General features: G+C 40.4%; 1 protein-coding gene across 1 annotated transcript; it reads left to right on the forward strand.

The window, feature by feature from the left end:
* Positions 1 to 1,195: 1,195 nt before the first annotated feature.
* On the forward strand, positions 1,196 to 14,061 carry LOC131463486 (chromaffin granule amine transporter). The gene is made up of 17 exons (XM_058635221.1): positions 1,196 to 1,264; positions 3,926 to 4,024; positions 5,633 to 6,006; positions 6,111 to 6,235; positions 6,556 to 6,614; positions 6,708 to 6,791; positions 6,889 to 6,981; positions 7,426 to 7,515; positions 9,160 to 9,203; positions 9,467 to 9,527; positions 9,636 to 9,731; positions 9,803 to 9,881; positions 11,228 to 11,279; positions 11,384 to 11,447; positions 11,752 to 11,871; positions 12,048 to 12,181; positions 12,626 to 14,061. Exons 2-17 carry the CDS (start codon positions 3,928 to 3,930, stop codon positions 12,740 to 12,742), a joined length of 1,689 nt encoding a protein of 562 aa, XP_058491204.1. The 5' UTR covers positions 1,196 to 1,264; positions 3,926 to 3,927; the 3' UTR covers positions 12,743 to 14,061.
* Positions 14,062 to 16,073: the final 2,012 nt, after the last annotated feature.

A 16,073-nucleotide genomic window follows, 5' to 3' on the forward strand; every position in this document is an offset into this window, starting at 1 on the left:
GACAGCTGATGAAGGATCCTGGAAAATGATCAGTACTGACATGACGACAGCGACACACGCACACACGCACGCACACACGCACACACCCACGCACGCACACGCACCTACACACGCACACACAGACATGTTTCTAATGTAACTTGTTTGAAAAGTGTGTTTGGATTATCTGTGCTCATATGTGAAGTGTGTGGATACATGTAGGGGAGACCAGGGACAGTTGTAACACGTTTGGCAATTTTCAGCAATACATCAAAAACCATTTACACTGGAATAAACAATTTTTTCATTATAAACTTATAATAAGTTATTATAATTATAATAATCTGCCAACTGTTGAAATAATGTATACATGTATGTATATTGAATACAGTTACTGTTACAACTGTCCCTGGTTTCCCCATGTGTGAACAAACATACATGAAAGATGAAAGGACAGCAAGGTAAGTTCTTGTATTTGTCGCTTTGTGAGGAACAAAAATTGTATAAACCATTACTGAGTGAGGACATTTTGGTTGGTCCTCACATCTTTAAAGGGTTAAAGTTAGTAAACCACAAACATTGTGTATTTGTTAGGACATTTTCTGGCATAACACTGACCTTGTCAGGACCAGTAGTCCTCAAGGAGACCGAAGCCTGGTCCTAATCATTTCTGAGGAACTGGTCAGGTTCAGGCATAAGATTTGAATTGTGGTTTGGTTAGAGTTAAGTATTAACTGTTCATGGATAGGGTTAGTTAAAATGCAATGGTTAGACTGTCCAAATGAATGGACGTCAATGCAGAGTCCTTAAAAGGATAGCTGCATGAACCTGTGTGTGTGTGTGTGTGTGTGTGTGTGTGTGTGTGTGTGTGTAGATGTGTGCCTGTGATAAGGTCTCCAGCCTGCAGGTTGTTCCAGAGCTTCAATAAAAGGACAGCAGATGCTCACAATTACTCTCTCTCTCTCTAACACACACACACGCACACGCACGCACACACACGCACACGCACACACACACGCACACACACACACGCACACATACACCATTGGAGTGTTCCGTGTGTTAATGTCTGTTTCTGTGTGTGTCTCCATATTGTCTGTTTTTATCATTATCAATATAAAAGGGAGGAAACATCCTCCTCCTCTTCGTCGTTCCTTCCGTCCTCCCTACCTTTCCTTGTCTCCTCTGTCCTAGTCTCTTTCCATCTCTCCTCCCCTCAGGTCAGATATATACTCAGTCCATCAGCAGCTGGAGCAGCAGGAGAAGAAGAGCATCATTAGTCCAGGTAGGATCCATCTGTGTGTTTGTTGCCTTATTGTAAAATATGTATTTTTTTACTTTTAGAAATCTTTACCAAACTGTATGTTTGTCTCAGTCACATGCTACATTTACTCACAGGTTTTTATTTTGTTCCTAGATTGTGATCGGAATTTTTATGTTTTACTTTTTATTCTCACCAATTATTTCTGTATGCATTTTTGATTGATTTATTGTATTTTCCCCTTTATTTACTAGTTCTAAACTATATTTAAAAGTTTTTTTTATTGTATTTGTTTTATTCATTGCTTTCTTGAATTCTAATTTAGATAAATCAAATGTTTTGTGTGTCTTTTCACCAAGCTCAAAATATTTTAGCATATAGTATATTTTCATTGGAATTGTTACACTTTAACATTGTTACAACTGTTCATTGTACTGGGTTGATGTACTTTTATTTAGAAGTATGATCTTAATTTAAAGTTTGTATTTCTTTAGTTTTGATGAATACATTTATTTAATTTGAGTGGAATGCTTTATATATTGTCTGTTTGCAGTAGTTTGACAGATGTGTATTGATCACATCTCACCTGTGATGTTTGCATTTAAATTACAGCAGATATTCAGAATGCAAATGCAAAAAACGATTTATTGACTTTTGCATTACGCGTTTCTTCAAACTAAAAATTCAGAGTCAAAATAGCATTTGACATCAAGTTTCCATCAAACAGAAGAGGGAGAGGTGAGAGTGAAGGACAGAGATAAGAGAATAAGAGCAGTGTGTGTGTGTGTGTGTGTGTGTGAGAGAGCGATGTAACTGTGTTAGTGAGGGAGGAAAGAGCCTGTAAACCAATCAGCCGTCAGAGCAGACGCAGAGTGAACAGACGACTAAAAACATGGTTCTGCAGAATTCCTGAAATCCCAAAAGACCTTAATCTTGTTTGCACGTAATTTATAATTGTCTGACATAAGATCTGAATAACGTTCAAACAACTTTATTATAATTATTCTGTTGTCATCATTATGTGATTTTAAAATTTAACATTTTTAAAAACAGAGCTGTGAAAACACAAAAAGTGGGAAAAGTACATCACTGACTCATCTATTTTCCCTCCATTTTAGTTTATACTGCAGTCAAATGCTGTGTTAGCGCCACCTTTTAATCAGCAAATGGTTGTAATTCCTGAGAAGAGTTGGAAAAATCTTTCAGTTTGACTTGGAACTTGGTCAAGACCTCGCCTGAGACAAGGAGTCTCACAAAACATGCCTGCCAGCAGGGACACAAGAAAAAACAGCAGCTCTTTATCACTTCAGAAAAGTAGAATCTATACCTGCTGAAGTCTATGATATCTTAAGAATATGTTTGCTGCTTTATTTCACCATTAGACAAACTTTCCCCACCGGAAACCAAAGTTGGAAAATCACAGAAAATCACATCATGGAACACAGTTGTTGTGCTTCTAAGTTCAAATGTGTTATTTCATGACTTCCTTCTTTAAAGTCCTTCATACAGATTCACTAAAGCAACACAAACTTACCAAATGAGGAAGCAGGAGACCAGCAACTCTGGTGTCTTCACAAGCTAACATTTCTGATGTTCTGTATGGACATTGGTGCAGGAGATTAAGCACTTAACAAAGTGAAATAATGTAAGTTTTCTGTGAGACAAAACGACCTAATGACATGATGAAGCAGTGAACTTAGTCTTAGACAGCGTGGACAAAACTGTAGTAACTTTCACACATAGACAGATTTATGTTGCATTCAAACTATTGTCAAATGAGTTCACACAACGCTGATTAAGCCTATCATCACTACACGATTCTCTCTGTGTTTCTCAGTGCAGCAATATTTACATCATGTTATGTGGCGACTGGTGACATTGCAGAGCTGCACACAGGAACTGATTTGTTTTATGTTTAAACAGAAGGAGGCGGCAACAGCAACATAGTAAATCAAGATAGAGTCTGACTGAAAACACAAAAAAGTGCACATGGAAACTTTCAGAAGTGAATACTACAGCTAAAGAAAAAGGACATTCAGTAATGAAATGGAATAAACACTTCTTGCCCCCACCTGCTCTTCAAGCAGTCATATCAGTACCTCATACAACCACACTTAAACCACACAAAAAAACAAAAAAAGAGTAAATGATAAAAATAAAAATATAATGAAAGAATAAAATGAAATGTTCCAGTTGCTCACATCACACCTCACAGCAGAGTTCGTGATAAAGCTGTGGACAGTTTGGATGTGGAGGCTCGGACTAGTATCTGGAGTAATAACAGACCATGTTGTTTTATTAAAGATCAGCTGTGATATGATGAGTTGTGTTTTCTTATTGTAAAACTGAAGCCAAACAAACATTGCACACATGGACACATGTCTTCTCTGTTTACATGATCAGTTTCCTGTAATTACCTTTAATGTAAATAAGATCCAGTGAAACTGAGACAGACAAGCAAACAAATGGAAACAAGTATTTTACAAATTAGAAAAACATCTTTGACTTTGTTTTATGAATTGTGATAAATTACAGCTAAATCAAACTTAATGTTTATTTTCATGAACCACCTCCTGACATTCACAGATTATACTTGGTTTTCATGTTCTGATATGGTTCAAATTGAGGTTTGGACACGTTTTAATCTACATCTACAAGTGTCCTCCACTGTGTGTGTGTGTGTAGACATGGCATTTCTTCATCAGAGTCGAGGTTCTCCTAGACTTGTCCTGGTGGTGGTGTGTGTCGCTCTGCTGCTCGACAATATGCTGCTAACTGTGGTCGGTGAGTACACATAATACCTGCTGTCATGTTTCACTGTCACATGTGTTCAACTGTCCACACAACTTTGGTCATGTGGTGTGTCCCGGCAAGGTTTGGTAAGAGCCTGTCTCTGCTGCATGAAACACATCTGTGACGCAGCTACAGACCCAGAGGTTAAAATTGTCGCCAGCTGTTAGAGTCAGAGCTAAAGTAAAGGCTACAGGGGTCTCACACACACACATATGCACACACACACTCAAAAAACCTCTTGACCATGAACTTTAAAGTGTTCCATCTCAGTTCATAGTTGTCTCCTTCAATCCCTCTCATAGAAAATCTTGTTGTTTTTGTAAGAAATCAATTGACCAATCACTAATCTAAGGAAGCATGCTAAATAATGGATATGTCTGCTGTGGTGGTCCCCATGGCTCCATCCTTGACTCCTTATTAATCAGAAATGCGAAATAAACAAATCGATAATCCAACTGGTGCAGACAGTTTCCCTGTTTTTATGAAATAAATAATAGTAAATGTTTAAGTGGCATAACTCAAAAACTGGACTGATTTTCATTAGTTAGCAGTAGAGGACTGCTAGACTGGGACTGAAGATATTTCACCTCTCTGAGGCTTCCTCCATTCTTGGATTAGAAGTGATATGTCTTTAATTTAACTAGAGCAAATCCAGTTGCCTACAGCTAACTTCTGAAAATGACAATGGCCTGGATGACTGAGAACACAGACATTAAGGACTGATTGTGATAAAATTGTCTGTAGCAAATGGCCCAAGAAATAAATAATTAGATTTTGGTGGTGATCTCAATCCAGATTCCACCTGTGTGTAATGGAACTGTGTGAAACTGAAGGAAAATATCATGGGTTTGGTGTTTTCTGTAGTTTGTTTATTTGTTAACCTGGAATGACATGGCAAGAAAAGATTAATTTTAGTTTAAGATGGAGAACCATAACTGCCAAAACTGATACTTGTATATAAACAACTCAAATACACAAATTCAAATAAATACATAGAAAATGCTGTTAAAAACAAGTGTTGACATTCATTCATTAATGGCATTCATTTGTTAATTGAGCCATTTATTTATTAAAGATATACTATGAAACATTTTTGCATTAAAATATATAAAAACAAGACTATTATTTATAATTATTATTAATGTTGTGTAATGAATAATGAATGAATAATGAATGAATAATACTACAATATTACAAGATAATGGACCGTTTCATTTTGGAGCACCATATCAGGCAACAACACGTACGTCATCCACACACTTGATTCCTTTGGCTCTCCTGTGCATTACTCAGTGCTACCTGCATGACTTCTGGTTACCTACTGTAAAGCACATAGCAAATAGGCAACCACATTTGAGTATTACCATATATGACGGCTCTAACTTCTGCGGCAAACCCACTTTGAAACATCATCGGTGAGAATGGAACTATTTGGTACTACTAGTTAGCCAGGGTGTTTTTCTTTTGTCACTGATGGATCATGACGTCTCATTGCCATTTCCTGCACATTCTGCCGCTGAAGCTCTCCCCACACTGCTTCTGTTGTTTTGACTGACAAATGACATTAATCAATGAATCAATCCTCATTTCCCTTTACAGTACCAATCATCCCAACATTCCTTTATGCCATGAGGCATCCCAGTCCAGAGCCCCAGACTACCCAGCCCTCCCTGCTCCCTCTACCCAACCATGGTCCATCACGCCTGGGCATGTTGCCTTCACACTCCCCATTCCCCACACCAACCCTCCAGAAATCACAGTCCTCAGAACTCCCTCAGTCCAACTACAGCACTGTGGTCCCGGATATACAGTCGAAGCAGTCTCCCCCCACCTTCTCCCCTCTGGTGTCTCTGTATGACAACACAACCTTCGGTCTGCAGGAGGTCCAGACTGAACTGTCCTCCAACACCCAGTTGTCAGAGCAGAGCACTCTGCCCACAGACCTGCAGATCAATGACACCACAAATGCTACAGTAGGTGGAGGATGAGATGTACCTGACACATTCACTTCAATATTCAATAAGAGTGTCATTATTTACATCACTGATTCATGCCATGCTCCTCTCCTCTCCTGCAGGAGTCCCCATGTCTTCAGGACAGTGCGTTTCTGGAGGAGGAAAATGTTCTTGTTGGTTTGCTGTTTGCCTCTAAAGCTCTCATCCAGCTGCTGGTCAATCCCTTCGTTGGTCCTCTCACTAACAGGTGAGTTAATGAATAATTAGACTGTCTGAAGCCATGTCATGACTGCAGGGGGTGAAGCACAGGGTCATAGGGTTAGACCCTGCAGGTCAGAGGTCGTGATTCACAGGAAACAGTGGAAAATATCCTTCTCAGGTTGAGATGTGGATTTTGCAGTATCTCAGTCTTGAGTGGAAGGAGGACTGAGAGAGACAGGTGAATTACTCAGCAGTAATGTGGAAGAATCAGCATCATAACTCTCCTTTGTAGAGTCTTGGATCAGCCTCAGAAACAGAGCAGCTGATGAATGGATGATTTCACCGTTAGTCTCTTTCTTTCTGTAGAATTGGGTATCACATCCCCATGTTTGCTGGGTTCATCATCATGTTTGTGTCAACCATCAGTAAGTATCGCTCACACACACACACACACACACATGCACGCAAACACACATAATTAAATTTAATATTTTTACTTGTGTGTGTGTGTGTGTTAGTGTTTGCATTCTCTGGAACCTACGTTCTGCTCTTCTTCGCTCGCTCTCTGCAGGGAATTGGCTCATCCTTTTCATCTGTGGCAGGTTGGCACTTTGACACTTGAACAGTTTATTCCTGCCTGTGTTTCTTTCATGTGTATACTCACTGTGTGTGCGTGTGTGTGTGTGTGTGTGTGCGTAGGTCTGGGTATGTTGGCCAGTGTGTATACAGATGATGAGGAGAGAGGAATTGCCATGGGCATCGCCCTGGGAGGACTGGCTATGGGAGTCCTGAGTGAGACACACATACACACATAATATGTGATCCTTAGCATTTGGATTGGAATGATGAGACTGAGAGTTGGTCTTATGTGTCAATGGCTTTAACTCATACAACATGTGTACAACAGGTGTGCTTGTCTTGAATAAACTTGGCATAAGAGAGCTTTCTCACAGCAGATATTTGTGGACAAACACAGGTTTCCCAAATAACATTAATTATGGTTCCACTCCTGTATTAAGAGAGCCAGGGTTGTGCAATAGTGAACGGGTAAGGGCACTTTAACCTGTAAAAGCTGTTTTTATGTGTTATTTTAAAACTACATAAATGTTTCCCATATTTTCCGGATGCGTTCCAATAAAATGATTGAGAAATACTTTACATTGTTAAAACAACAAATCTAATGGTTGCACAACTGTTTTAAGGACTGTTATTACTCATTTCCTCCACCCATTTCAGTTGGAGCTCCATTTGGCAGTGTGATGTATGAGTTTGTCGGGAAGAGTGCCCCTTTCCTGATCCTGGCTTTCCTGGCTTTGTTTGATGGAGGTAAAGGTTAAAGCTTTATTTTTCAAAGGGCAAATCCACACCCCTTCATATCAAATCTGTCCCACTCACACTATTGTTTACAGGAACCTCATAAATATTAGTTTGCCCGCTGTAATAGACTTCCTGGGGACTGAACAGAACTACACAGACCTCTCAATCAACAATCTTGTATGCTTATATAATGTACTCCTCTTAAACCCACTGAACTATTTAGCTTTTTTCCACCACTCTGCTCCACGGTTCAATTCAGAACTACACAAAATGAGAGCTGCCAACTAGAGCGTCAAAACAGGAAGATCAGCTTAACATGTATTAGCCTTCAAGTACCACATCAAGAACTACAAAGAAGCTTTGAACAAAGCAAAGAACACTTACTACTTCACTATCATTGCACTCAGTCAATAAGCTACTTCAACCAGCCCAGCAATTTCCCCTCGGTGCCTCTGCCAAGCTATGCTCTGACTTCCTGGACTTCTTTCAGACCAAAGTCACCTCCATCTACTAGCATCTACACCATGTGCCCACCAAAGCTAACATTACAACCCCCAGCCCACGCCGCCTTCTTCACTGTTAAGCAGCTTTCTCCTCTGTTATAGTCTAACAGATAATATAATTTGTCACTGAAATTGTTATAAAGTCAAGTATTACTACATGCTCAGGTGACCCCATGCCAACAGTCTTAATTAAATCAAGACTTGGTGTCATCTGCCCCCTAACACCCGGTGTCATTAATTCTTTTCTCCTGCTTGGCCCTCTCCCTCTGAGTTTAAAAAGGGCAGCCATTACCCCAATAATGAAAAAAAGAACTTATCTGGGCTGATGAACTACAACAAATACAGGCCACTCTCCATTTTCTTTCCAAATTATTTGAAAGAACTTTCGCCAAACAACTCCAAAATGAATAACCTCTGGGAGGAGTTTTAGTCTGAGAGAGTTTGGGGAAAAACACAATACTGAATATGAACTCATCTCCTCTTTCCCATGGTGTTCCTCAAGGTTCAGTTCCAGGTCCACTGTTCTTCATCCTTCCATTTGGTCAGATCATCCGCGACCAAGGCCACAATTTCCACTTCTATGATCATACACAGCAATTCATCCACACCAAGCTGTCTGACAGCTTCCCCTCACACAACCTGATATCCTGTTTAACTAAACATGTGGATGACCAGCAACTACCTCTGTAAAATCTCTTACTTAATCTCCTGGTTTCAGAACATCCTCTGTCACTGAAGTAAAGACCCTTGGCATCATCTCAGACTATGTACCCTCAGTTATAACACAAATGTCAAATATATTACCAAAACAGAAAAATGCCAGACTTATGCCCTTCCCTCACACATTCTGTTCCCCAAACCTTAATTCATGCTTTCATTACATCCCTCCTGGATTCCAAATCCCTCCTCCTTGGCGCATCCTCACACAACTTAAACAGACTTCAATATATTCACAATTCAGCTGCAAGACTTCTCCCACAAAAGTTGTTCTTGTTTTCAAATCTCTCAACTTTTATTAGATTATTTGGGAATATTAAAATACTTGATCTATATGAGAGACTATGACTGAATCTAAACTCTGTGTTTTTATAATCAGTGTAACAAAGCAGCATGGTCATGGTTTGTGTATGTTTGTGTGTTTATTATTTAGCATTACAGTTGTGCATCCTGCAGCCTTCAAAGATCTCTCCTGGGGTGAGTTCACTTCATGACACTGATACTACATGAAACTACTACTACTGTGGGAGCATTTTTGTGTATGCAGTGGCAGCACAGGATTGGGCAGGGACAGGAAGAATTTCTTGAGAATCACATACTACAGGTTTAAGTGAGGCGGTGTTATATGCAGCAGCTGTCTGTACGATGCTTGGATGAGAGGCAAGACATGTCACATGCTGAACATCTCAATGTGAGCAGTTGTTGACCACAGTGACCAGACTAAACTTCCTGTGTTACAGAGTGTGGAAGGAACTCCATTACTGACACTATTAAAAGATCCATACATCCTTATCAGTGCAGGTAAGAGACTTCTATTGCCTTGACCTGTGTCTTCCCTCAGAGACTGTCACAAGTTAAAGCAAAGCCATCCGATCACAGTGTGATGCAGTGGAATCTTTTTGTTTGCAGGTTCTCTGTGTTTCGCCAACATGGGGGTTGCCATTCTAGAGCCAACACTGCCCATCTGGATGTTGCAGACCATGTGCTCCCCTAAATGGCAACTTGGTATGATCAGACTGAAATATGAGTCTCCCATGTCACTGAAATGACTCAGAAATGACTCTGTTGTGTTGCAGGTATGGCCTTTCTCCCTGCCAGTATCTCCTACCTGATAGGAACAAATCTGTTTGGTGTCTTGGCCAATAAGATGGGACGGTCAGTGTGTGTGTGTGTGTGTGTTCTTGTATGGGTATCTTTGTGAGGATCAAAAAACTTATAAACCAGGGTGGCTTTCCTTTAAACCGCAAACACACACCCACTTCTTCCAGGGGGTTTCTGATTTGTCCTTGTTACTGCGCTCACTCGCTCAGCTCCTGTTCCCTCCGCTCCATTCCTCTCCCCCTCCCTCCACTAGTTCTCTGACAATATCAACATGGCAGCGTGCGCGGAAAACAGCGAGAGTGCCGTCACAGGAAGAGACGTCCGACACAAGGATCAAGCCGAACACTGCCCAACTGTAAATCAGTTAAATACACTTAGGAACAGCACCGCTGGTCGCCAGCTGCATAAACTGCCGCTGTATGTGACTGTATCAGACTGAGTCTGTGCTCCGGTCATGGAGGACGTACTGAACAAATATTTACAAATATTTTTAATTAGGACGTGTCAGAATGGTCAGTTATGAGCTCTATTTGACCTTTTCTTAAAAATGTGTGTGTTTGTACATTGGTGAAATACGGTCGCTGACTAAATACGGCGACCGCTGGCCGCAGTCTGATGTGAAGTGGTGCGAACACACAAACACACGTTTGCTGACTTTATCCGGCACATTAGCTTCATATATAAAATCCTCTGAGGCTGGAAGTTTGTGTAAAACACTGTGCTCCACTGTGCAGCCACCAACAGCACACTTGTCCCTCTGCGTTGACATAATAACGCTCTTCCTCCCTCGCCTGCACTCTCGCATTTTATAGGGACAAGGTGGAGCTAAGGTGGAGCTCTCCAAGTAAACTTACTGGTGGGGTGGTAACATTCGCGGTGAAATGCGCATGCTGCCGTCATAAGCGCAGGGAATTCAACATTGCGTGTTTTATCGCCTATACTTACACTAAGGGGGACCACGAACAAAGGACTGAGTATTCTTTTTCCACACTTTGGCGACTGGTAGGGCCTCCAGAGTCCCAAATATAAGTATTAAAATGATTAAAAAGTTGATTTTGCATGATATGTCCCATTTAAGACTTGGTTTTAGGGTTAGGGTTAGAACTGGGTTTAGTTTAAGGTTAGGGTAAAGGACTAAGGAATGCATTGTGTCTATTCATAGTGAGTGTCCCCACTAAGAATGTTGCACAAATGTGTGTGAGACAGTAAATCACAGAGGAAGATGTTCAAGAATTAACAAATACACTTTTCTAGAAGCTCTGAATCCTTGAAGACTTGATCCTGGTTGATTGTGGTAAACCTGTGGTTGTAGATGGAGAACATGAGAGAGAGACAGACAGACAGACAGACAGAGGGAAGAAGAGAGACAGATGGTTGATGGGTATTTTTGTTTCTCGCAGGTGGCTCTGCTCCATGTTGGGGATGTTTATTGTTGGCATTAGTCTCCTATGTGTAAGTACAACATAGACCCATTCATTCACTTTCACCAACATTTCTTCAGAACCTATTGACCTGCCACTGAACTGCCACCATGTTTGTTTGTGCGTGTGTTGCAGGTTCCTTTTGCGACCAGCATCTACGGTCTGATTGGACCAAACGGAGGTCTCGGCTTTGCTATAGGTGACTATCACACACTCACACACCTCTACTGTTGTAGAGGTAACGTGTTACAAACAATGTTTGACTGGATTCACTTTGGTAATAACACTAAGAACTGTACGGTTGATTTACCTGAAGTGTTATGAGTTACTGTCAGAGCTGACTCCACCCCCCATGTGACACTTAGAGAACTATACACACATAACAATTTTCTTCTGAAGGTGCAGGGCTGGAAGAATACAAAGTGCAACACTTATTCACTACCTCATACAACCACATTTCAAAAACCATTTAGTTGTTGAACTGTACGATGTTTGATGTGTAGGTATGGTGGACTCCTCCATGATGGCCATCATGGGCTACCTCGTGGACATTCGTCATGCCTCTGTCTACGGCAGTGTCTATGCCATAGCTGATGTGGCGCTGTGTATGGGCTTCGCTATAGGTAATGCACAGATGCACGTGTGTCTTGCTCAGTGGTAGGGAACACATAGCTAATGGATAATTGGGTCTGTGTTTTAAAGAAATATCCACTGGTTTAAGACAGACGTTAATATCTGGCTGTCATAAATAAATCATGTTGGAGATAAAATACATTAACATCATGGTCTGTTTTTCCAGGACCATCCACAGGGGGAGCTCTGGTCCAGGCGGTGGGTTTTCCCTGTCTTATGGTGTTTATCGGCGTGATCAACATCCTGTATGCTCCGCTCTGCTTTCTGTTACGTAACCCCGCGGTCCGAGAGGAGAAAATGGTAACTGGTCACAGAACTTGGTTTGCTGTGTCCTGAGCATTAACACCAACAGGACAAAGAGTTTGCACTATACTGGTTTAATGTGTACCATCTGATCCATATGAGCCCTTTAATCTTTTTGTGGGAGTCAAAAACACTGTGGGAACTACACACACACACACACAGTGGCAGGTCTGGACAGATCAGCAGGAAGTGTGTGTGTCTGTGATGTTCAAATGTTTCTGTGATTAGAGAGATTAGAAGCTGAAGAGGAAACATGTATAAACTACACACACACACGCACACACATACACAAATGTACAGATTATTGATCATCACTCTCTCTCTCTCTCTCCCTCTCTCTTTCTCTGTCTCTCTCTCTCTCTCTCTGGCTGTCTCTCTCTGTCTCTCTGTCTCTCTGTCCGTCTGTCTCTCTGGCTGTCTCTCTGTCTGTCTCTGTGCTAGGCAATCATCGACCAGGAGTGTGTGATGCACCGGAAAAGCTACAACACACAGAAGGAGAGTCGTGAGTTTCCTCTGAGTGACTACAGTGAAGAAGAAGAAGAAGAAGATATGGAGTAACACACACAGGCACATGCAATCATATTGTTATTGTTTACATGTTTTACCTTCCTGCAGTCAAACGGTCAGAACAGATCAGACATCAGATATTTCTTAAATGGAAAGAGTCGAGTAAAGTAATGAACTGTTTAACTGGGTCTCACATATTCCTCTCACTCACAGTGTTAGTCAGTGTGTTTATGTAACGTTGCAAAAAAAACAAATGATTGTTTTAATTAAACCAGACTTTTTAATCCAACTGAAATGTACGATATCAAATTTCTCAAAGTCAAACACAACCAGGTACTGCGACTTGTGAATTGGATTTCCACTACATACATTCAGTGATACTAAAGCTGGCCTCGACTCTCTGCGCATGCTCCACAGTTCCCACCCCCAAGCTTTGACCTGGAAATAATAGAAAATACACAGAAGAAGACAATTTATATTCTTGGATAATAGGAAGACTTGAAATGGTGGCCTACATGCTCACAACAGGTAAAACTAACACGCAGAAGGAGGGCTTATCACCACTACGTAGAGGGGAGGCAGACACACTTGTGTGAATGAAATCCATTCCCCACCAGTGCTCGTCCACTGGGACAACAACTTAGTGTTTGACGACAAATGATTATACACTGTGTTACAAATATCTCTCATGGCAAGTCAGAAGAGGCCAAAGGTCACACAAAAAGACACATTACAACTACAAAGTAACACTAACCAATAGAAGTCAAACAGGTTCAATGGGATGTAATGCATTGTTGCTACACCACATATTTCTCCAATGGAATCACAAATTTACGGCAAATTGTAATTTAACATGTGATTTTGTTTTTGTTTTTGGAGAAAGTGAGCTAGTGTACGTGTAGATAGAGTTTGGGGAATTGTATAGTAACAGTATAAACAGTAAACAGTAAACAGTAAACAGTAAACTAATTGTATAGTTAAGTAGTTTTTTCCTGTCCACGCTACCAAGCTAGTTGATTGAAAACACAGTTAAGTTGACTGTTTAAACTTTAAACATTCATACTTCAACTACAACACCAAAAATGACTGAATTTATCATAATATTGGAAAGTTAATAACATATAAGATAAGGAGGTCCTCTGTGGTGTGAAATATAAAGAATGTATTGGTTTGCCATTAAAGAGTTCTGTGTAAATTTAACCCATTTTAAGGAACATGTTCCTTCATCTTCTTTAATTCATTTGTTTGAAAGAAAGTGTTGACTTGTGAAACTGAAGCTGACTCTGTATCTGACCTTTGAACTGTCTCACCATTAAAACCTGTTGTTTCCTGGACTTCACCTGTTAACCTGTGTATTGTTTGCACCTGTTCTCATGCTGTTATCCTGACGAGCCTCAGGCTGATGGAAACCAGCTTGTGTTTATTTATATGTGTGGGCTAACATGCTTCTTATCTGCTCTTTAATTTCCTGCAAAGCCTCCTGTCTTTGTCAAACAGAATGGCGACAGGATGGATAGAAGCTCCTTCAGATGGAAAAGTAAACAGGAAATTGGGTGAGAAGCTCACAGACACTCGGTTTTTCTGAGCGTGTGAGCTGTGTCGTGCCTTTGTGCCATGTATGGGTTTACCAACAGAAAACACCAATATCCCCACCTTTTATTTGCATGAACATACTGCACATGTTCAGTGGTTATATAGAAACCCTGGCCAATCTGTCGTAGGTATACAGTGAATACCTGCATATCATGTAGACAACGCCACTGCTGATCACCATACACTGATGTCATTGGAAACCTTTCACCATAAAGCATAAATCATGACCTTTCTTTAGTAGATTTAGTATGTTTGTCAGCACAGGGTTTATTTATATCATATTCTTCAGAGATAATTTTGATTTAGATCATTCTGAGCCAATATAAAATCCCTGCCCTTATCTCACAATGAAACTACCTGCACAGGCTAATCTAAATCCTGAGTTAAATTAAAACACTGATGGTAAAAACGGGGTTACAGGAAGATAACCTTTATCTTTTTCTCTACTGCTGGTGTTTTCTTTCTTGCAGGTGGGATTTCTGTGTGTTTTTCGCTTTTGCGTTGTTTTGTTTTTGCAGCATGTTTCTGTTGATGCACGTGTTTTGGCTTTCTGCAGATCATTTTTCATTTGTTTTTGTTTGTGCTTTTGAATCTGCAGCATTTGTGAATATGCAGCTTGTTTCTCCTTCTGCATGGGTTTTGGGTCGTTGCAGTGTGTTTGCCCCGCTGGCCACCGTAAGAATGACTGTTTAAACTTAAACAATAAGAAAGAGGGCGTTAAAATCAATGTAAAAGCTGTAAAAGCCAATAATTTGATCTATATCATCAACAGTTGTTGAAATAGGACAACTTTAAAACACACTGCTGTCTCTGTGTTTCACTGAATTTTGGCAGTTAGAAACAGGTGTTTGGGATGGGGGATACTTAAAGTTTAAATACTACTCTAAGTTCTCAATGTTTTAAAGGTTAATTTCACCCAAATATTACTTTGTCTAAATACTCTCTTTATTCGGCACATCACACTGACACTGAGGACTTTCAACACAGCAAGTTAAAACAAATCACCAGCTGAAGTCCTGCACCTGACGACATTGGCACCAAGAAACAGGCACAATCAAAGTTTTCTAGTTTAAATTTATTTTCGGTAACTAGAAAAATTATGACCTCCACATTAAATGGAATAGACTAATGGTGCTTTTGTTTGTGTTTTGAGACAATATATACAGATTTCCATAAAAAGGGTGTTCATTCATCAAGTACAAAAAAATTCAATTAAATTCAATTCAATTTTATTTGTATAGCGCCAAATCATAACATACATTATCTCAAGGCACTGTACATAGACAACATCAAGGAGAGCAGAGAACCCCAACAGGTCACACAATGAGCAAACACTAGGCATCAGTGGAGAGAACAAACTCCCTCTTAACAGGAAGAAATCTCTGACAGAACCAGGCTCAGAGATGTGCAGTCATCTGCCTCGACCGATTGGGGTGAAAGGAAAATGGGAGACAGAGGAGAGGTGGGGGACAGAAAGGGGGGAGAGAAAGGACAAGAGGGAGATGAGGTAGAGACAGAAGAGAGAGAGAGACCAGGAGCAGATACACAACAACTGTATCAAGTTACAAGCTTATACAGTCAATGATATCGACTTTTAATTATAGCACAATAATAATGGTGATGATATGTATGATATGGATAGCCTCGAAAACTGGATCTGGGAAAATATGTGGATGATAACAGCAGTGTTTGCATCTTCAGGATAACAAACAACAGAAATGACCTGAATTTGATCATTGATCAGTGTTTTTGCACTGTGTGTGTGTGTGTGTGTGTGTGTGTGTGATCA

This window comes from Solea solea, chromosome 8 (assembly GCF_958295425.1).
Source record: "Solea solea chromosome 8, fSolSol10.1, whole genome shotgun sequence".
Classification (NCBI taxonomy): Eukaryota; Metazoa; Chordata; class Actinopteri; order Pleuronectiformes; family Soleidae; genus Solea; species Solea solea.